Below are 23,497 nucleotides of genomic sequence, written 5' to 3'. Positions count from 1 at the left end.
AACACTGTCGGGTCACCACTGATCAGAAACCTAACTACACCGAGCATATATATTCTGGCTACAAGATCAGACAGGGGCTGACTCTCCTCCCGACCTCAAAATCTTTCCACCATCCACAAGACATAAATCTAGAATGTGATGGAATACTTTCCACTTGCCTGGATCAATGCAGTTTCAAAAACACTCAAGAATCTCAAAGAATGAAGAACAAATCAGCCCTCTTGATTGGCACCCCAACTACCGCCATCTATTAACTTCCTCCACCATTGGCACAACTGCAACTGCAGTGTGTACCACCTACAAGATACACTGCAGAAAGTTGCCAACGTTTCCTCTGTTACACCGACCAAATCCATAACCTTTACCACCTAGAAAGAGAAGGGCACCTGGCACATGGGGATATCACATCCAAGTTCCACACCATCCTGATTTGGAAATATATCACTAAGCTGCACAGTCCTTTGAAACTAAACGCCATCTTCACACTGAGAATAGTGTCCATCATGTTGTGTGACACCATCAGCATGTTAAATTGGATAGATCCAGAACAGTTTTAGCAGCTCAAAACTGGGCATTCATGAGGTGCTGTGGACCATCATCAGCGGACATGTATTCAACCACAATCTGTAGCTTCGTGGTCCGCCATATCCCTCATTCTACTATTATTGTCAAGCCAGAGGATCAACTCTGGTTCAATGAGGACTGTAAGAGAGCATGTCAGGAGCAACAACAGGCATACCTAAAAATGAGGTGCCAGCCTGGTGAAGCTACAAATACGGATTACATGCATGCTAATCAATAGAAGCAACATGCAATTGATAGAGTTAAGCGATCCAATGGATAAGGTCTAAGCTCTCCAGTCCTGCCACATCCTGTTGTGAATGGTGGTGGGCAACTAAACAACTAAGCAAAGGAGGTTCCATAAATATCTCCATCCTCTATGATGGCATAACCCAAAACATCAGTTCAAAAGGTGAGGCTGAAACATTTGCAAACATCTTCAGCCAGATATGCCAAGTGGAAGATTCATCTCAGCCTCCTCCTGAGGTCCCCAGCATCACAGATGCCAATCTTCAACCAATTCAATTCACTTGCTGCAGGTAACAGTAATTGGACTTTATTCTAATAGCAGGCAAGTGGGACTAGCTCAGTTGATCTTGCAAGGAGCTGGCACATACATGACGGGCCAAATGACCTCTTTCTGTGCTGTGCTGTAACCAACCTATGATTCTATGAAATGGCTGAGGCACTGGATGCAGCAAAGGTTTTTGGTCCTGACAACATTCAGCAGTAGCAGGGAAGAGTTGTGCTCCAGAACCAGCCACTCCCCCAGCCAGGTTGTTTCCAGTACAGGTACAACACTAGCACCTTCCCAACAATGCAGAAAATTGTCCAGTTATGCCCTGTTCACAAAAAGGAGGACAAATCTAATCTGGCCAATTATCGCTCCATCAGCTTCCTCTCAGTCATCAGCAAAGTGATGGAAGATGTCACAATAGTGACATAAAGTCATACATTGCAATAACCTGCTCACCATTACTCAAGTTTGTGTTCCACCAGGGCCACTCAGCTCCTGACCTCATTACAGCCTTGGACCAAACATAGACAAAAGAGCTGAAGGGCTTCACTGGACTAACCTCAAAAATATTGTGGCTACAAGAGCAGGTCAGAGGCTGGGAATGCTGTGACAAGTAACTCACCTCTTGAGTCCCCAAAGTCGATGACCATTTACAAGACACAAGTCAGGAGTGTGAGGAATACTCTCCACTTGCCTGGTTGAGTGCAGCTCCAATGACACTTAAGAAGCAGCCCACTTGATTGGCACTCCTTCTACCACTTTAAACATTCACTCCCTTCACCACCGATGCACAGTGGCAGCAGTGTATATCATTTACAAGATGCACTGCAGCAACTCGCCAAGACTCATTTGATAATCATTTCTTCACTGTCACTGGGTCAAACTCCTGGAACTCTCCTGCTAACAGCATTCTAAGTGTACCTATACTCGATGCACTGCAGTGGTTCACAAAGGCAGTTCACCACCACTTTCTCGAGGACAATTGGGGATAAGCAATAAATGCTGGTTTTGCTAGTGTTGCTATATCCCATCAATAAATAAATAAAAAGTGCTTGAGACACTTGTATGAGGTATGATAAGAGTTACCAAGAAGAACCACTAGCGTAGGGCTTAGAGCACACAAGTAACATAAGTATCGCTAAACACTGATATTTTTAGTTACTCATAATGTGGATGGTGCTGGTTGGGTCCCTCCAAAGTATTCTAGTAGACCATTCAGATGCTTGAGCTTTGTTAGACTTCACCTCATTGACACATTTGTGTAATCAATAAAGCTTAAATTATCAAATTGTACCACATATAAGCTTAGTGATGAAAAGTTTTAATTTGTATGTTTTATTAGAATGCTTTTAAGTCTTTAATCGCTCAAATACAGTAATGTAGCTTTAAGAAAGAGCACATGGTGTTATTGCCGGGGCACATTCAGCTTCCAGTGAGTCTAGCATTAGCAGTAAACAGAATGCCAAAACTGGGATGCTGATTGGCTAGAAAGATGGCCTGAGGGCTAGCATTGTAAGAAAAGTTAAGGTCAGTTTGTTGTAGGGAAGCCAGAAGCACTTTTTCCATTAGTCAAGAATTTCCAACATTTGGGTAGAAGTTATTAATTGTGTTGACACGGGTGCACAGCTTGGGCTGAACGCTGTAAAAGCTATATACAAAAAAGGTATAAAAAAAAAATGATACTTGCCAGGAGTCTTTGCAATTGCCAAGGGATATAGCATTTGTGTCAGAACACTTGCTAAGGGGACTATTGCCGGGACAGAAGATTAGGAATTAGTAGTAAGGCACTTGTTAGGAAGTTAGCATATGCGTGGGGCATTGCTAATCGACAGGTAATTGTCACAGGCTGGTGATTGCTGTTAAGAATCCAGGAATGACTAACATAATTGTCACTGGGTTGGAAATTGCCGTAAGAATTTAGGTAAGTATATAAATCCAGTATGAGAGCTGAAGTAATTGCCTTAAGCAAAAGTCTTTATCAGGAAGCTGCTTTCAACGAGAAAGAGGGAGAGAAAGAATGAATGAGAAAAGCGCTCAGCAAGTAACTGAAACTTGCAGCTACAGCAGTTAAGGTAGACTGGGAAATTAGAATTGAAGTTTTAAAGCTGCAAAGGAGTTTTACATGTATGTTAGAGTTAAGTTGACTAAGTTAAAAACTCAAAGAACGTTGTGAGTCAAGAGATCTGGTTCAAGGAACCAAGAAGAGAAGAATCCAGAAGTCCTGGAATCCATGGGAAAGACAGTGTATCATACCACCCCTCAGCCAGTGGAACATTAAGTATGAATCTTTGTTGTCCAATATACTATGTTAGTTTGTAATCTAAATTAGTGATTGTCCTTTTTGCCAATAAGGTTATTGACCGACAAGAATTTTCTTACTCTGGCAGTTTAATATCGAGTACAAATCCCAACAGTCTGCTCCACCATTCGATTAGATCATGGCTGTTTCATACATCAACTCCATTTCTCCAACTTAGCTCAATACCTTGATACCTTTGCCTCTAAAGAACCTATTGATTTCAATGTTGAAAGCTCCAATTATCCTAGGATACAAATTCCAGATTTCCACTATCCTTTGTGTGAAACAGCTCTTCTGATTTCAGCTCACAGAAGACCTAGCTCTAACTTTAAGATTACATGCCCTCATTCTTGCTTCTCCTGTTTTCTCTTTATCTACCCTAACATTTTAAACACTTCTATCAGAATTCCCTTTAAGTTTCCATACTTGAGAATATAGACCAAGTTTGTGCGACATATGCTCATACTTAGCCTTCTGAACACCAGTAGTATTCTGGTGAATTTGCACAGCACCCTTTCCAAGGCCAAAGTATCCTTTCCAAGGTGCTAGGCCCAAAGCTGATGCAGGACTTCAGATGGGATCTAACTATAGCTCCATATAACTGAAGCATAACTTTCTCTCCTTATTTTCCTAGCCCACTTGAGATAAAGGCCGATATTTCATTAGCATTCTTCTGCACTTGGGTAGGTCCTAATTCATGTCTCACACAAGATTCTTCAGTCATTTGCTATTCAAGAAAGGAAGGAGAGAAAAAACAGGGTCAGTAGCCTGACATCAATCATCAGGAAAGCTTTGGTATCTATTATTGAGGAAGTGTTAATGTACTTAGAAAATCATACTATCATCAGGCAAAATCAAAACATTTCTTTTACGAAAAAGGAATTGTGTTTGAGAAATTTATTAGAGTTTTTCCAGGATGTATCTAGTAGAATAGATAAAGGGTAACCAGTCGATGTATACTTGGATTTCCAAAAGGCATTTTGAAGGTTAATATGCAAGGTATGAAGGTAATATATCAGGCTGGGTAGAAAACTGGTTTACTGACAGGAAGCAGAGAGTAGGATAAAGTTGGTAGGTCGTAGTATTCTGCAAGGATTGCTGCTTGAACCAATGTTGTTCACCATTTACATAAATGATTTGGACTCAGAAGTACACAATCAAAATTTGAGATTGAGTTTAAGTCCCACTCCAGGACTTGTGAGCACACAAAAAATAATCAAGGTTGAAACTCCAGTGCAGTACTGAGGGAGTCCTGCATTGTCAGAGGTGTCATCTTTCAAATGAGCGTTAAACTGAGGGGCTTTCTTCCCTCTCAGGCAGACATAAAATATTCCATGGCACTATTTTAAGTAAGAACAGGGTAGTTAGCTCTGATTTCTTGACCAATATTTATCCTTCAATCAACATCACAATAACAGATTAGCTGGCCATTATCATTTTGCTGTTTGTGGGAGCGTGCTGTCTGCAAACTGCCTGTCAAACTTCCTACATTACAACAGTGACTATGCTTCAAAGTAAACAATTGGCTGTAAAGTGCTTTGGGACAGTCTTTCTTTCAGAGGAAAACTGCGATAATAATAAACTTGCAGAATGGGCATGTAATTGATCATTATAGGCATGCATCAGGTGATGTATTTTGGTAGGTAGAATAAGGATGTCATTATTCCTAAGGCCATAAAAAGCAAGCCAAGGACTAGAGTTCATATGAAGAGGAATAAAATTGAAAGCAGAGAAAAGAACTCTCGTTAGATCACACTTGAAGTACTGTGAATAGTTCTAGCTCCATATTATAAAACAGATATGGAGGCACTGGAGGAAATGAAAAAAAAGACTAGAACTGCGAGGTTATGCTTATTAGCAAAGATTGAACAGGTTGTGACTCTTTTCCCAGCAAAAAAAAAAATCATAAATATAAGATACTCACTAATAAAACCTATAGGGAATTCAGGAGAATTGTACTTTTCACTCACAGTGGTTAGAACATGGAACTCACTACCACAAAGAGTAGTTGAGGCAAATAGCATAGATGCATTTAAAGAGAAGTTAGGTAAACATAAGGGGAAAAACAATGGATTATGTTAATGGGGTTGGATGAGGAAGAGTGGAAAGAAACTCATGTGGAAGACCAGCATGGAAATTTTTGAGCTGCAATGCCTGTTTCTGTGCTTTATATAAGTACTTAATTATGTAATACCACATAACAAGTTTTATTTGGCACAACAGACTAATAAATTCTTGGTGAATAGGCTCCCAGCAAAAGTGATTAATGTGTCTCATTTAGCTTTCAAAACAATGCTAGATTATCTTCAGAACAGGTCCACCATTACAGGGATACATTTCTGCCCTGCTGAGACCAAGGAAATGGGCGTGTTGCCAGTGGGCAGCAAAGGATCAAATTAAACAGTGAAAATGAATAACAACTATTGAGATGCATAACTGTCCTGGAACTGCCCAATGAAAGGGTGGCATGATGGTATGAAAGTAAATTCATAAAATCAAAAGTGTGAAATATTATGCTTTGATTTCAATAACAACAAACCTCTTATTCAATCTAGCATTCAAAAATTCTGATTATAGGATACCATATTTACCACCAAAGTGCGTCCAATTATTGAATAATTTCCTGCCAAACGAAGAAGCCGATTGTGCATTTCAAAATTAGCGACACCATCATCATCAGCTTCAATGTTACCCAGGTCGCCAACATGTCTACAACGAATTGCAAATGTCTTAAAATTATAACTAGCTTTTACATGAAGACACAAGAAACTACCAACACAATGATAATGCATTAATATAGCACCTTAACACAGAATGAACAGAGCACAATACAAGGTAAAGTAGGGAGATTAGGAGTGGAACACTTTGATCACAGCCCTTATCCAAATGAAGTATGGTGCCCTAGATATTAGTGGCCCAATACAAGCCATGTTCAGAGATGGCAAGGCTGGAAGCTTATCTGGGTAGGGTGTTACTGACAGAAATTGTGTGGTCCCTTCCCGTCCATAATCAGATTGTGTGTGTGCAAGGTGTGAGTATTTCATTACCCTCAAGAGTGAATTTGATATAAATTCCAGCAGCAGGCATTTTGGTGATTTTAAAAATAAAGATTATTTATTACCACACTTGCCCTGGATGTTTGAAATGCAATGTCTCTATCAAATGCCTCACTCACACCATCACACATGCAAAAATTACATACAGATTAAGTTAAAGCTGTAATTATAAAAATGGAATTTATAACATTCTCTCCCCTGGATTTGTTTTGTTCAGGACACTATAAACTGCAGTTCCTGAAAACTAGTTTCAGTCGCATGAATGCACGGTTAACAATTCTGGGGTCCAGTCCATCATGATACATTTACTCTTATCTATGCCCCAACTTGAGCTCAAATATCCTCCTTTGTTCAACGTGGCACTTGGAGACCAATAGCCTAGAAATGCTGGATTCTTCAAACACTGGTTCATCCTTAAAAAATGAGATATTCAAACTTCAGAGGTGGCTTCATGTCATGTTCAGATCCATGTTCAACAAAATATTTGCCATAGAATTGAATACTAACCACAGTTTAAATGCCCATAATCCTATGTAAAGTTGCAGCCATTTTAGCAGGTTTTGTGACCACTTTCATAAAGTGTGATCTTACAGTCCATAATAGCCAATATCTTCATGTTTGTACTGAGAATGCTATGCCTCCCGCACAGAAAAAAACGTAATGACATTTTTACACAGTTATCTTGTGAAACAAGGAAAAACACACACACACACACACACACACACACACACATTCTAGCATTCACACAGGAATCTATCATGTTACAGTTTTCCTTATTGTTGCATCCCAGGCTAGTTTATACTCTGGATAGCGTGTCAGTGATAACATCATTCTTTCCAGCAGTGTGTGTAATCTTTAAATTAAAAGGCTGCAAGAGTAAGCTCCGTAAAAACAATTTTGTATTGGTCAATTTAAATTTCTCCAGGAACTTCAAAGGATTATGGTCCATGTATGTTATGTGCCCACACAGTCCTCAAAATGCTGGACAGCTAACAAAAGATCTAATGTTTCCTTCTCGACTGCAGAGTACATTTGCTGATGTCTATCTAATTTTTCTGAGAAATGATCAAGCAGGTGTTCAAGTCCAGAGTTATCTTCCTGGACTAGGACAGCTCCCACTCCTATGTCACTGGTGTCGATAGCTGCCCTAAATGGTTTAGTGAAATCTGGGATGGCTAGCATGGGTTCATTCGTGAAGGTGGCTTTTTAATTTCTCAAAAGCCTTTTGGCACGTCTCTGTCCACACCACTTTGGCAGTTTTCTTTAGCAAATCTGAGTGGACAGCTAGGGTGCTAAGGTTTGGGACAAACGTTTGGTACATTTACATATGCCCAGAAATCACAGGGTTTTCATTTTTGTTTTGGGAATGGGAAAATCAACTAGGGTGCATATTTTTGCATCCCAGGATAACACTTGACCAGTGGCAGCAGCACTAAGATAAAAGCAAAATACTGCAGATGCTGGAAATCTGAAACAAAAACAAATATAGCTGGAAAAACTCAGCAGGTCTGACAACATCTGCAGAGAGGAACACAGTTAACGTTTCAAGTCTGTATGGCTCTTCATCAGAACCAGGTGTCATCTCCGCAGATGTCAGACCTGCTGAGTTTTTCCAGCTATTTTTGTTTTTGTTGCAGCAGCACTAAGACCTGTTCTCCCGGTTGGGGAGTTCAGGTTTCATCATGCCTGTCTGCCTGCCTTTTCATGACTTGCTGACAGGCTCTTAAACACACCTTGGTCACTGCACAGGCATTGAAGAATCATTCTCGGAATGTGGACACCATATTCCAGCAGTGAAGTGTCCTCTCTGGGTTCCAGAAACTTATATTTTATTAGTTTCAGATGGCCCCACACCTCATGTCCATAAATTGATTCAACAGACTGAAGTCTGTGACTCATTAAGGGAGTCCCTTGTGGCAAACAGCAGGAAGCCTAGGCCTTCATCTCAGTCATGAGGGTATTCTAAGCAGTAGGTCAATATCATATTTTTCAGTCATAGAATCATAGCGTCACAGAAGGCGGCCATGCCACCCATTGTGTCCTTCCTGGCTCGCCTAAGCAGCAATTCTCGTACTGCCACTCCCCCACCCTCTTTCCACATCCCTGCATATCTCACTTTTTCAGATATTTAGAAAACATACAAATATCTACGTCAAAGAAGGAGGCCAGTCTGCCCATTGTGTCAGTGCCGACTGAGAAAGAAGCTACCCAGTCTAATCCCATTTTTGAGCACTTGGTCCATAGCTCCGCAGGTTACAGGACTACAGGTGCATACCAGGTGCACATCTTTTAAATGAATTGAGCGTTTCTGCCTCTGCTACCCTTTCACGCAGACTCTACCACCCTCTTGGTGAAAAAATATTTCATCTGCCCTCTGATCCTTCTACCAATCACTAAGTCTATGCCCGCTAGTCACTGACCCTTCTGCTAAGGGAAATAGGTCCTTCCCATCTACTCTATTCAGGCCCATCACAGCCCTGTACACCTCAATCAAATCTCCCCTCAGCCTCCACTGTTCCAAGAAAAACAACCCCAGCCTATCCAATCTTTCCTCATAACTGCAATTTTCCAGTCCCGGCAACATCAGCATAAATCTCCTCTCTAGTGCAATTACATCCTTTCTGTAAAGAAGTGGCCAGAACTGTACACAGTACTCAAGCTGCGGCCTAACTAGTGTTTTATACAGCTCCAGCATAACCTCCCTGCTCTTATATTCTATACCTTGCCTAATAAAGGAAAGCATTCTATGCGCCTTCTTAACCACCTTACCGACCTATCCTGCTTCTTTCAAGAATCTGTGGACATGCACTCCAAGACCCCTCACTTACTCTGCACCTCTCAGTATCCTCCTTTTAATTGTGCATCTGCTCTGCTTTTGCTCCTCTTCAGGTGAGTGAAAGGCCCATCAGAATTCTGTTAAAAGGTTTACCAAATGCTGGTATGGGTTTGAGAGGGGCTGGTTTAATTGTGACCTGAAGTTTCCCTGCAACCTGATAAGCGTGACAGGTTTTGCAGTATGCTGTCATATCAGACAAGAAGTGAAGCCAGAAAAAGTGCTTGGTTATGTGCGCCAAGATTTACAGGTAATGACACATCCCACCATCGGAACAGCATAGGCAAATCATAAGATTTCCTAACAATATCCTGAGGGTAATACAATTTGGTGGAGTGCCATCCATTCCTCATCCACTGATCTCTCAGGGGGTCTCAACTTCCACATTACTACCCCATCTTGTAAGCAATAGCACTTGGGGACATGGGCAGCTTCTATCTCAGAGCAGGCTACTTTACTTCCTATCGTATTCCCCTTTTCCTTCCTGAATTTTTGGGGGTTATTAAGGAAGTGCCTGCAATCAGAACCATCTGAAAATACCACCTAAATCGCAAACTTGAGATGGTTCTGAGTGTCTTAAAGTTAAAATTAAAACGCTTCTAACTCCTGGGTAAATATAGTACTGACTACCTCTACCCCCACCCCACAGGACTGCTCCCACCCTCCACGTGACCAGACTACCTCCCACACTCCACCCCCACTAACAGCCAACCCGCCTCACCCTCCCACGGGACCTGACTACCCCACACCCAACCCCCCCACCCCCACTCCAGGGACTACCACCGACCACCGTCTTTTCTCTTTAAGTGACCTTGCAGCAGAAGATGATTGGCTTCCAACAACCACAACCATCTTCCTTTGAACTAGGTATGACTCCATTCAGTGGAGGGTTTTCTCCCCAATTCCCCTTGATTTCAGTTTTGCTAGGGCTCCTTGATGCCACCCTTGGTCAAATGCTGCCTTGATGTCAAGGGCAGTCACTCTAACCTCCCTTCTTCAGTTCAGCTCTTTTGTCCACATTTGGATTAAAGTTGGAATGAGGTCAGGAGCTGAGTGCCCCTGGCAGAACCCAACCTGAGCACTGATGTGCAGGTTATTGGCATGTAAGTGCAGCTCGATAACAATGTCAACAACACTTTCAATCACTTTGCTGATGATCGAGAGATAGTATCTTAAACTTAAATAAGGGCAACAAAGTGGGGATGAAAGCTGAGCTATCTAAAGTGAACTGGGAAATTACGCTAGAGGAGAGATCAATAGAGAAACAGTGGTAGATATTTAAGGGGATATTTCAGGGAATTCAGAATAAATACATTCCTACTATGAAGAAAAATTCTAAGGGGAGGACCCAACATCCGTCATTTACTAAAGAAGTTAAGGAAAACATCAAACTTAAGGAAAAAGCATACGACTCCGCAAAGATGAGTAGTAGGACCGACGATTGGACAGAATATAAAGAACGGCAGAGAATGACTAAAAGGTTAATCAGTAGAAAGAAATTAGAGTATGAGAGGAAGCTAGCTAGAAATGTAAAAACGGATAGCAAGAGTTTCTACAGGTATTTAAAAAGGAAAAGGATAAGTAAAGCGAGTGTTGGTCCTCTAGAGAGTGTCAGTGGGAAGCTAATAGTAGATAATAAGGAAATGGCAGAAGAGATGGACAAATATTTTACTTCTGTGTTCACTACAGAGGATATAAAAAACATTCCAGTAATAGATGCAAACCAGGTGGTGAATGGAAGAAAGGAACTTCGCAAAATTGAAATCAGCAGTGAAACGGTACTGAGCAAATTGATGGAGCTGCAGGCTAGCAAGTCTCCAGGTCCCGATGGACTATATCCTAGGATCTTAAAAGACATGGCTAATGAGGTAGTCGATATGCTGGTGTTAATTTGCCAAAGTTCACTATATTCTGGAAAGCTTCCATCATATTGGAAAGTAACAAATATAACACCTCTATTCAAGAAGGGAGAGGGGCAGAAAACAGGAAACTATAGGCCAGTTAGCTTGACGTTGGTCGCGGGCAAGTTACTGGAATCGATCATTCAGGAGGCTATGTTTGGGTACTTAGAGAAACTCAAGGTAATCTGGAAGAGTCATATTTGTTTTTTTTTTACAAGGAAAATCATTTTAACCAGTTTATTGGAGTCTTTTAAGGAGTAAGATGCACTGTGAATAAAGGGGAGCCTGTTGACGTATTGTACTTGGATTTCCAGAAGGCATTTGACAAGGTGCCACATCAAAGATTATTACGGAAAATAAAAGCGCCTGCTGTAGGGGGTAACATATTAGCATGGATAGAAGATTGGCTGGCTGGCAGAAAGCTGAGTATGCACAAATGGGTCTTTTTGCATTAATAGGATATGACGAGTGGAGTCCCACAGGGATCTGTACTGGGGCCTCAGCTTTTTACGATTTACACCAATGACTTAGATGAGGTGAGTGAAGACATGGTAGTTAAATTTGCAGATGACACAAAGATAGGTAGGACAATATGTTGTGAAGAGGACATGAGGAGGCTGCAGGTGGATATAGATAGGTGAGTGAGTGGGAAAAAATTCAGCAGATGGGGTATAATGTGGGAAAATGTGAAGTTATTCACTCTGGCAAGAAGAACAAAAAAGCAGAGTATTACTTAAATGGAGAATGGCTGCAAACATCTGAGGTGCAGAGGGATCGAGGTGTTCTAGTACGAGTCACAAAAAGTTCGTGTGTAGGTACAGCAAGTAATTAAGAAGGCCACTGGAATGCTATCCTTTATTACGAGAGGGATTGAACATGAAAGTAAGGATGTTATGCTTCAGTTATATAGGGTGTTGGCGAGACCACGCCTCGAAGGCTGTATGCCGTTTTGGTCTCCTTATTTAAGGAAGGATGTAAATGCATTGAGGCAGTTTAAAGGAGGTTTACTAGATTGTTACCTGGAATGAGTGAGTTGTCTTATGAGGAAAGATTGGACAGACTGGGCTTGTTTCCACTGGAGTTTAGAAGAGTGAGGAGTGATTTGATTGAAGTATACAAGATCCTGAACAGCCATGACAAGGTAGACATCGAAAGGATGTTTCCTCTTGTGGGCGAGTCCAGAACTAGTGGGCACTGTTTTAAAATTAGGGGTCACCCTTTTAGGACAGAGATGAGGAGAAATTTTTTTCTCTAAGAGGGTTGTGCAACTTTTAAACTCTCTGCCTCAGAAGGTGGTGGAGGCGGGGTCATTGAATATTTTTAAGGCAGAGGTAGATAGATTCTTGTTGGGCAAGGGAATCAAAGGTTATCCGAGTTAGATGGGAATGTGGAAATCCAAACACAAGATCATCAGCCTTGATCTTATTGAGTGGAGGAGCAGACTTGAGGGGCCGAATGGTCTACTCCTGTCCCTATTTCTTAAGCTCTTATGTTCTAACTCAGCCGATTTAAAAAAAGTAATTAACATTTCAGTCAAAGGGAATATAGAAGAAATGATAGCAGGGACGCTAAAGCAATTTTAACAGTGCATCTTTCCTTTTTCTGTCAGAAGGACAAGTCAAAAATCACTTACAAGAACAGAATTACCTGGAAAAACTCAGCAGGTCTGGCAGCATCGGCGGAGAAGAAAAGAGTTGACGTTTTGAGTCCTCATGACCCTTCAACAGAACTGGAAGATGAGGACTCGAAACATCGACTCCTTTCTTCTCCGCCGATGCTGCCGGACCTGCTGAGTTTTTCCAGGTAATTCTGTTTTTGTTTTGGATTTCCAGCATCCGCAGTTTTTTGTTTTTATCAAAAATCACTTCTGTTGACTTTTGGTTTGGATGTGAAACAGATGGAAAACCTGTCTGTGCAGATTCCTTATCTTGATCTGACAGAGGAATGGTCTTGATCAACAACTGTCACTATGTTTTTGCAACCTTGCAGCATGCAAAGTGGCTGCCATGCTGGTACAGGGATTACACTTCAATAGTGATACATTAGTCGAAGGTTGCTTTGGAACATCCTAATTACATGAAAAGTGCTATATAAATGCAAGCTCTATCTTTCCTTCTCAATCTTGCTTCAGTAAAGCAAGATGCATTTGTTGAGATCCACAATTGTTATCCAAATACAGAAAGAGTGGTGAAAATTCTACTGTAAAATACACACAAATAAAAATGAACAGGATTTGAAGTTCAAATATAAACTACTACTTTAAGAGGAATAGCTACCACTTTTTTTTTGTTGGAGGTTCAGATGCTTAGCATGAAGGACGATTTGTATTATCAGTTTAATAGTGAACCATTTTTGCACATCTTAAGGTTTAGATCCTAAATTTAAATTGAATAAAATGACTCTCAGGGTAATATGAAATTACTAACAAAAACACTAAACAATTGATAAACTCAATCTTGCATAATGATCACAACATTTGGAAATAAATCATTTGAAGAGTAAGAACTTTATTCATCCAAGTGATGAAAAGATTTATCAAAAAACACTTCAAAACACAGGTGGCCACTGCATTTTATGTTTATATTTTACAGCTCTGGAACACAAAATGGTCTACTCAGAATCTGCTTAGAAACTAAACAAAGTCTCTAAACGGGAAGGCGATAGCACAGTAGTATTGTCACTGCACAAGTAATCCAGAGCTCCAGGGTAATACTCTGGGGACCCGGGTCTGAATCCCGCCACGGCAGAAGGTGGAATTTGAATTCAATATATATCTGCGATTAAAACTCTAAGGATGACCATGTAGATTGCTCCAAAAACCCATCTGGTTTAATAATGTCCTTCAGGTGAGGAAATCTTCTGGCCTTACCTGGTTCTGCCTACATGTGACTCTTAAATGGCTTAGCAAGCCACTCAGTTATATCAAACCACTAAAAAGCCTCAAAAAAGGAATGAAACCGACGGACCGCCCAGCATCGACCTAGGCACCGGAAACAACAATGGCAAACTCAGCCCTGTCAACCCTGCAAAGTCCTCCTTAGAAACATCTGGGAGCCAGTGCCAAAATGGGGACAGCTGTCTCACAGACTAGTCAAGCAAAAGTGTGACATGGTCATCATCACAGAATCATATTTTAAAGATAATGTCCCAGACATCACCATCCCATCATCCCTGGATATGCCCAGACAGACCCAGCAGAGGTGGTGGTATTTGGCCAGAGTGGACTGAGAGCAGTTACTTTTAGGTAAATCTGCGTCAGAGCAGCGGGACTCATTCAAGAAGGAAATAGGGAGAGTACAGGGCCAACATATTGACAAGGAACCCTGGATATCTAGGATTGGATAAAGAGAAAAAGGGAGGCTTATGGCAGATACCGAGGGCTCAAAACAGCAGAAGCCCTAGAGGAGTATAGAATGTGTAGCGGGGAACTTAAAAAGGAAATTAGGAGAGCAAAAAGGGAACATGAAAATCATTGGCAGGTAAAATAAAGGAAATTCCAAAGTTATTTTACAAGTACCTTAAGAGTAAGAGGATAACTAGGAAAAGGGTAGGGCCCATTAAGGACCATAGTGGTAATTTGTGTGTGGAGCCGGAAGGCATAGGTAGGGTTCTAAATGAATACTTTGTGTCAATGTTCACAAGTGAGAGGGACGATGTGCATATGGAAATCAGGCAGAAGGGCTGTGATATAATTAAAGAAATTAGCATAGAAAGGGAGGAGGTTCTAAGTGATCTGGGAGGCTTAAAAATAGATAAATTTCCAGACCCAGATGAAATACATCCCAGGCTGTTGAGTGAGGCAAGGGAGAGATAGCAGGGGTGCTGGCAATAATTTTCAATAACTCTCTGGCAAAAGGAGAGGTATCAGAGGACTGGAGGACAGCAGTGTGGTACCATTATTCAAGAAGGGATGAAGGGATAAACCAGGCCAGTCAGTCTAACCTCAGTGGTGGGGAAACTATTGGAAGCAATTTTGAGGGACAGAATTAATCTACACTTGGAGAGGCAGGGATTAATCTAGGACAGTCAGCATGGTTTTTTTAAGGGGAGATCATGTCTGACCAATTTGATTGAATTTTTCGAAGAGGTGTGCAGATGAGGGCAATGTATTTGATGCAGTTCATGTGGGCCAGAACTAAATATTAATTTTATTGATCAAAACCTCACCTGTCGGTATCTTCTGGTCCACCATGTTTTTTGTCACAGGGGTTATAATGAGCTCCTGAACTGGTGTAGCCTAAAATAAACAATTTGCATTGGAATTATTTTGTAACAAGTTCTGCAAATATAGAAAACCACACTTAGTCTTCGAGTCATCACTTCTTTTGCTAACAACACAGAAATAAGATGCAGAAAACAAACTAAAAATATGCAAAACCAACAGTTCCATAATTTCTGAATGGCCAAATTAAGAAAGTTATATAATCCGATAGTCCAGTACAAGAATGAGAATAGGATGGAGTTTCTCAGGGTAGTGTTCTAGGTCCAATCATCTTCAGTTGCTTCACCAATGAACTTCCTTCATCATAATTTCAGAAGTGGGGATGCTTGCTGATGATTTGTACAATGTTCAGCATCATTTGCGAATCCTCAGATACTGAAGAAGTTCATGTCCAAATGCAACAAGACCTGGAAATTATAGGCTTGGGCTAATAAGCGGCAAGTAACATTTGCACCACACAAATTCCAGGCAATGGCCATCTCCAACAAAAGAGAATCCAACCATCTCCCCTCATATTCAATGGCTAACCATCACTGAATCCTCCACTATCAACATCCTGCAAGTTACCACTGACCAGAAATTGAACTGTACCAGCCATATAAATACTGTGGCTACAAGAGTAGGTCAGAGGCTCGAAATTCTGTGGCAAGTGACTCAGATCCTGACTCCTCAAAGTCTGTCCACCATCTACAAGGTACCAAGTCAAGAATGTGAAGAAGTACTCTCCACTTGCAGTGATGAGTGCAGCTCCAACAACAAACAAGCAGCTCAATGTTATGATCCTAGACCAGACCCCCAAGTTCTTTGTACGATCCAGTTAGGGCAAGTAACTTTTTGTTTAAAGTAGACAAACTCTGACATTCAAGACACTTGCTAAGAGAATAAAGCCACAAGATTCCACAGTATTTGAACAAACAAAATAAACTTTACAAGGTCAGAAAAATAAAATAATTTACAATATCTCTCTTATTCAGGGTTAATATGAGGTACATGTGAATTAACAGGCAAACTGTGGTCAAACACACTGCACTGCAAAAAAAATGGCAGATTCAATTGACTTCTCAGCAACCCATCTAGATATCAGTAAACACTATCCGTGACTTCTGAGCTCCCCAGCGTCGGATTTAGGGGGTACCCCAAAGATCTGCTGAGGAACCCTTCTCGGAACTTCAAGGTCAGGGTTTGCACAGCAATTGCCCACAAATGCAAGCTTCCACTCTGGGAACCATCCGAAAATGCAATTTGAATCACAAACTTCAGATGGTTCCAGCTGTGTTACACAAATAATTACTCAGTAAAAGTTAGAAGAATTAAAACCTCTTCTAACCTCTGGGTAACCATTGTGAAGACACATCTTGGACCTTTAGGACTTCTCCCAAGCTCCCATTACATCAAGTCTGTCAATTGCATCCCTTTTTCTGCTTGGAGTCTCTTTCCCTGCTGCTCTCTCTTTCTTCTTAAGTGGGACCTCTCCCTGTCCCCTGTCTAGTCCTCTTCTTTTTGGACCTCTCCCTGTCCCTGTCTGGACTCTTCTCCAATTGTGGTACCCTGCTCCAGGTCACATGATTTGGGTTTTCGCGCCATTTTCTATTTACGCAGGTGCACTGAGCACATCCTTGGCCCAAAGAACTACAAAACGCCAAACTGCACATGCACTGCCCACTGTCAATCCGCGTATGTGTGGAAACCCTTGAGGTCTGTGGGGACTTGGGAGTTCCCAACCCCCACTTGTTGATAAGTTAATTTGGATCTTGTAACACTCGGCACCATCCAGGACAAAGTAGTCTGCTTGACTGGCACTTCCTCCACCACCAACGCACAACGGCAGCAATTGTATACCATCTACATGATGCAGTGCAAGAACTCACCAAGACTCCTTTCACTGCACCTTCCAAACCTCTACCACCTAGAAGGACAAGGACAATAAATACATTGGAAAACCACTCCTTGCAAGTTCCTCTCCAACTCACACCATCTTAAATTGAAACTATATTGCCATTGCTTCACAGTCGTTAGGTCAAAATCTTGGAATTCCCTCCCTGACAGCACTGTGGGTGTACCTACACCACATGGACTATAGCAGTTCAAGAAGGCAGCTCACCACCAACACCTGAAGGGCAATTAGGGATGGGCAACAAATGTTGGCCTACCCAGTAATGGAACCTGAGTACAGCTGGAAAAGGAGACATGCTGTTGAAGCTTTTTGTCTTGCACTTGCCATGCCCAGTAAGGATATCATATTCCTAACTTTCAGGATATGAACTTCAGTCAATGTGGACTTTTGAAAACTGACTTTGAAAAGTGGTCAAAATGCTGCGCAAGCTGGCCACCTCGAGTCAGGTGACTACTGTTTTGTAATTGCTGGACAGAGAAAGAATTAACCCATGTCTGAACCTTCTTCTGTAAAGTTCTCAAATTGCAAATGAGTTTCCCAGGTGCAAATCGACCACCCTTACAAGCTCATTGCAAGAGATTTAACAGACAATGGCTACCAGACCTTTTGGGGCAGTGGGGTTGAAATATTAAATAAACTCTCCAGTGAGCTAATTGTAGCTGATATTTTGATAGGTTATCAATTATTTCCCCATTGCGTATCAATCACCCCTGCTCCAAACCATTATGTGAACCATGGGAGGCACTGAAACTTGCCATCACATGATCAAAACTAACTGCAGAGTAGTTGAGACCTTATTACTCCACAAGGGAACACAGCAAGGCAGTCTGAAACCAAACAGACAAAAGGGACAATTCCTCCAGCCAGAAGAACAGAATCCTGCCGCAAGACCAGTCAACCAGGTTATCATTTGGAAATCCAGAGACTTCCAACTCCTATTCATCTCCAAAGAGCCATGACAGAGAACCTATCGTGGCCTATGACATGTGCTTCCTAAAGGACTATTTATCCACATGATTTACATATTGTACTTGTTTGCTGATAACCTAAACACATGCTTTGTCTCTAGAATCCATCCTGTGTGTCTGTGTTTGTGCACGAGGGAGAGAGTGTGTTTTCTTGTATCTACATTTGGGAAAGTTGTGTAAACGTTACCCTTTCTTTCGATTTATACTTACCCAAAAGCCTGCTTCATGTTTATTACTGAAAATCACAACACTCATAATGTTTAAACATTCCAGATAAATATACATCAGACAACCGAGAGGTGAGAAAAGGAAAAAATTATCCCATCATCTCTCTCCCAGTCCGTAACACACTCATCAGGACAGACACAAAAGTACCAAATTTCAAAGGGAACAACAATTTATACTGCATGAGAAAAAGGGTGCTGACTGGACTCTGATTGGTCGAGGTGTTACCTTAGGGAATGCACCAGTGCGCCAGGAAAGAGAGAACAAAAAAAATGATTCTAGCATTTTACCCATTACTGATGTTAGGCTAACTAGCCTATTGTTCCCAGTTTTCTCTCTCCCTTCTTTCTTAAATAGCAGTGTTACGTTTGCTACTTTCTAATCCTTAGGGACTGCCCTAGAATCTAAGGAATTCTGAAAGATTAAAACCAATGCCTCCATTATCTCTGCAGCGGCCTCTTTTAAAACCATAGTTTTAAAGTTATCAGGTCTAGGGAATTTGTCACCACTTATTCACACTAATTTCTCCAGTTCTATTTCTTTTTTTGTACTGACTTCTTTGGGGGTTGTCTTGCTCAGTAGGTAATGCCCCTGACTCTAAACCAGAAGGTCTAGGTTCAAGTCTCACTCCAGTCTTGTTTGACATGGAAGGAGCATTCATGATGCAGTTCAAACAGGTTGATAATCTGCCTATAAATCCTTCCAACACTTCCCCACTATTCTCCTAAGGGGGACAAAAATGTGTCAAGAAATTATACAAACAAACTGATTTATTTAAGTTCCTTGTTCTCACTAGGCCCATTATTTCTGGAAGATTTTTTGTGTCATCTACCTTGAAGAACTAACAACCCAGTAATAAAATGTTCAAAAAGCCGCTCTTCTGATGTAAATCCAGAACATGAGGGCCATGAAGCATGCCTTTTACCTTTGCCCATGTACCCATACTTTCTCTTGGTAATTGATTATGGAACCTTGGACAATTCCACCTCTATACCCTCCCACTTCCAAGAATCCTATAGTTCAGGGATGCAAAGGACAATTACAGCAGGTTGGTATTGCAAATAGCATATAAAGCATTATTTCCAACCTGGAACAGCTCTTCAACTGAATATTACCTTTTAAGAATTAGAGAAGACCTTTAACCACAACTATAGCAACAAAAACTTACAATTCTTCAGTTTTATTTACCTTGCATGAATTAGCATATTAATAACAGATATTAAAAACTGCTGGCTATTTGGAAGCAGCACAGTGGGTGTACAGTACGCACCATTAGTAACATTTCCAAAAGCACAAACATAAAGTCCATGCTTTCCTGGTTTCAATCCCTTGACAGTTCCTTTTACAAGCACTTCTTCAGTTTCCTACAAAATAAAAATTCCATATTCAAGTAATCAAACATGATTCTTATAGTGAAAAACTAGTAGTTCAGGTGAAGGATGTACAGATTGCTGGAATGGGGAGGGGGAAATGCTGTTGCCTCATGTAATGCAGAGAAACAGAGATACAAAGGCCTGTTTTCACTCTTGTTACTCTGGTCAGGTCAGCTAAGTTTTTCCTGTATGGAATCCAGTTCCTGGAGGTGACATCCAAGAGTTTACTAGCTCTGCATTTCTCACCAGCCCTGCAGAAAGTTATTTTTGGCAGCTTTGTTTCCATCAAATAGCAACAGGATCTCTTTCCATGCCCTCACACCCTCAAGTAGGACCTCCTTGGAAATGTCTAAGAATCTACGGGTATGCTTATGACTTATTTTCAATATTAAGATGTCTCCAGCAAAGCGAGAGACTTATTTCATCAATGTAGCTTCTTCTTACAAAGGTGCATGCACATTTTAAATAGCTACTGGGAAGTCCTACAAGTGGGCGGGTTGCCCACCACCAACAAGATCAGGTGGGTAGCCTACCAAATACTAACAAGGCCTATCCATTAATATCACTCAGGCCTCACACTAGTCATGACAGGTGCCCAACCAGAGCATCCAAATTCTGCAATGAGTTGAAACCCCACCCCCCCCCAACCTTTCCTGTCCACAAATCTCACACCACATTGTTGAGCAATGAATTTTATGTGTTGTCAAAAAAGCAATCTGCCTTGAGAAACATTTATAATGAAAATCTGTGTCAACATAAGATTGAAAGGTTAAAAATTTGCTTATCCCAACATAGTCTTGAGATTTTCCCACTAAATGGCTCTGTGGCCGTTGAGAGTTTCAATTCTGCTTTCTAATTCCACAACTATTCCCAATTGTCCATTATTTCTTTTTTCATTTACCTTGTGTTTAATATTGATGTTTTGTTCCAGTTTCCAGGCCTCCTAATTTACAATCAGCCACTTAATTTTGTGCCATGGTCTATCCAAATCCCACTCACCATTTACTTTGCCGGTATTATAGGTGGTGACCTTAAGCATACCACCTTGGCTTCACATCTTGTTTCCCCTCAGATTGTGATGCCTAACTTCTGTACCCATGACTCCTCAAACCAAATCCTTTCCCACAATCTCTGACCCTGCAACTTCTGATCCTCCTTTGTTCTGGGAACTTTTTTCTCAATGAACTTTCTTCATTGCAACTAAGATACCATTGGATTCTTAAGCAATATTAATCCTTTAGAAGCACTTAAACTAATTCTATTATGCAAATATACTGGTTAAATAGCTCAGCAATTTAAAAGCCTTTTTAGTGGAAAAGGTATTTTTGTAAAAAATAGGAACAGGATGATTGCTCACAGTATATTGAAAAGTGGAGAAATTCTGGCCACATGACAGGGTGAAGTTTCAGACAAGATGGGGGCAAGGTCATTTGCTCACAGTTCCACAGATCCAACAGAGGGCGCTGGTGAAAAGTGACTGAAGCATTCTGGGAGAAGTCACCGCAGCCAACGCGACTCAGGAGGGAATCGAGGAGAAGGACTCTTGCACTCCACAGGAGGAAGAGCACCAACAGAGGGCGCTGGTGAGAAGTGACTAAAGCATTCTGGGAGAAGTCATCTCAGCCACCACAACTCAGGAGGGAATCGAGGAGGACCCACTGTCAAAGAACGGAATAGCCCCAAACATTACATTGCTGTAGTGTTTCCATCCCTCCCTCCTCCTCAAACCTAAAAAAAGAGAGGAAGAGGCAGTGCCTTCAGCAGTGCACGATACCTGCGAGGGACACTCTTCTGAAAGTGGATTTTAAAGAAAAAGCAGCTGATTGGTGAGTTAATTCTGGGAGCAGACTTGGAGGGAGGAGCACCAGAGCGGTAAGTATAAATCTAGCTTACCTTGGGGATTCGCGGCCTTGTCTCCAAGGAGCAGACTCGAAGGAGCACAGGAGCGGTGACCTCGGGGCACAGAGTAACTGAAGCCAAAACTGAAAAAGTGACATCACAGGAAAGCTGTGACCTGGTTGGTTGGTAGGAAATCTGCACCAAATTTGAAAAAAACACTGCAAGCTAATTAATAAATTGATTAGCTAAGTCAAGATGACTGGGCAGGTGATGTGCTGTAGCTGTATGATGTGGGAGCTGGCAGATCCCATTGCGAGCCGCAGTGACCACATCTGCAGCAAGTGTTGGTTGCTGGAGGAACTCCGGCTGAATTGATGAGCTGGAGTCCAAGCTCCATATGCTGTGGCACATCCGGGAGGGGGAGAGTTACCTGGACGCTTTGTTTCAGGAGGCGGTCACACCCAATAGATTAAGTACTTCAAGTTTGGTCAGTGGTCAGGGTCAGCAGGGTGTGACTGCAAGTGAGGCAAGTAGAGGGATCCTGTGTTCAGGAACAGAGAAGCCTCAGCTCTTGACCTTGTCCAACAGGTACGAGGTACTTGCTCCCTGTGTGGATGAGGACCAGGGCTGTAGGGAGGATGAGCCGGCTGACTACGGCATCGTGGCACAGGAGGCCATTCAAGGGGGGGAGCAAAAAGACAAGTGGTAGTTGTAGGGGATTCTATAATTAGGGGAACTGATAGCATCCTTTGTAAGCAGGATCGAGAGTCCCGCATGGTATGTTGCCTGCCCAGTGCCAGGGTGAGGGACATCTCTGACCGGCTTGAAAGGATATTGGGGAGGGAGGGGGAGGATCAAGTTGTTGTGGGCCACGTCGGGACAAATAACATAGGTAAGACTAAGAAAGAGGACTTGTTTGGGGATTATCAGGAACTAGGAACTAAGTTAAAAGAACATGTCCTCAAGGGTTATAATCTTCAGATTACAACCCGAGCCATATGCAAATTTCGTGGGGTACTGGCTTCGGTATTGGAATGGGAGGGATCTGTACCGTTGGGATGGTCTCCACCTGAACCCTTTCTGGGACCAATGTTCTAGCGAATAGGGTGGTCCATAGGACTTTAAACTAGAAAGTGGGGAGGGGAGGGGAGGGTAAAACTCCAAGAAGTATGACTAATGGGAAACAATGCAGCAGGTTAGCGTTTTGGGGGGAGGGGGGGGGGGGGGGTGGATTCAACTTCAGGGAAATTTATTAAAAAACTGAAAAGAAAGGAGAGCCCAGGAGAGGCTATTAAAGTCTCCAGAACACAAAATAAGACAGAGTGTTTGGAAAGGGCTAGGAATCTAACTTCAAGCACATCAGATAAAGGGACGACAATGAGAAAGGGGATGGGAAATACAGGACTGAAGGTGGTGTATCTGAATGCGTAAAGTAAACGAAATAAGGTAAATGAGCTTGTGGCGCAGATTGAAATTGGCAGGTATGATGTGGTGGGCGTCACGGAGACGTGGCTGCGAGGGGATCAGGACTGGGAGCTAAATATTCAAGGATATACATCCTATCGAAAAGATAGGCAGGTTGGCAGAAGGGGTGGGGTTGCTTTGTTAGTAAGAAATGAAATTAAATCGATAGCAAGAAATGACGTAGCGTCAGATGATGTAGAATCTGTGTGGGTAGAGTTGAGGAACCACAAAGATAAAAAAACTATAATGGGAGTTATGTACAGGTCTTCGAACAGTAGTCAGGATGTGGGGCACAAGATACAGCAGGAGATAGAAAAGGCGTGTAAGAAAGGCAAGGTTACAGTG

At 41.8% G+C, this 23,497-nt stretch overlaps 1 protein-coding gene across 3 annotated transcripts in view; it reads right to left on the bottom strand.

Annotated features, from left to right (window-relative positions):
• Nucleotides 1–23,497, bottom strand: part of LOC121290652 (superoxide dismutase [Cu-Zn]-like) — a 38,577-nt gene that overhangs the window by 10,137 nt on the left and 4,943 nt on the right. For all 3 annotated transcript variants that reach the window (XR_005945857.1, XM_041211383.1, XM_041211382.1), the window contains exons 2-4: nt 19,747–19,840; nt 15,335–15,404; nt 5,969–6,086 (exon numbers count right to left, since the gene is read on the bottom strand). Coding sequence is in view for 2 of the 3 variants with exons in the window: in XM_041211383.1 (XP_041067317.1) it covers nt 5,969–6,086; nt 15,335–15,404; nt 19,747–19,840 (282 nt within the window). In the remaining variant the exon portion in view is untranslated. The remainder of the gene's footprint in view (nt 1–5,968; nt 6,087–15,334; nt 15,405–19,746; nt 19,841–23,497) is intronic.

Source organism: Carcharodon carcharias, chromosome 18, assembly GCF_017639515.1.
Source record: "Carcharodon carcharias isolate sCarCar2 chromosome 18, sCarCar2.pri, whole genome shotgun sequence".
Classification (NCBI taxonomy): domain Eukaryota; kingdom Metazoa; phylum Chordata; class Chondrichthyes; order Lamniformes; family Lamnidae; genus Carcharodon; species Carcharodon carcharias.
Note: the sequence above shows the minus strand (reverse complement) of the source record. Positions and strands in the feature narration are given on the sequence as shown.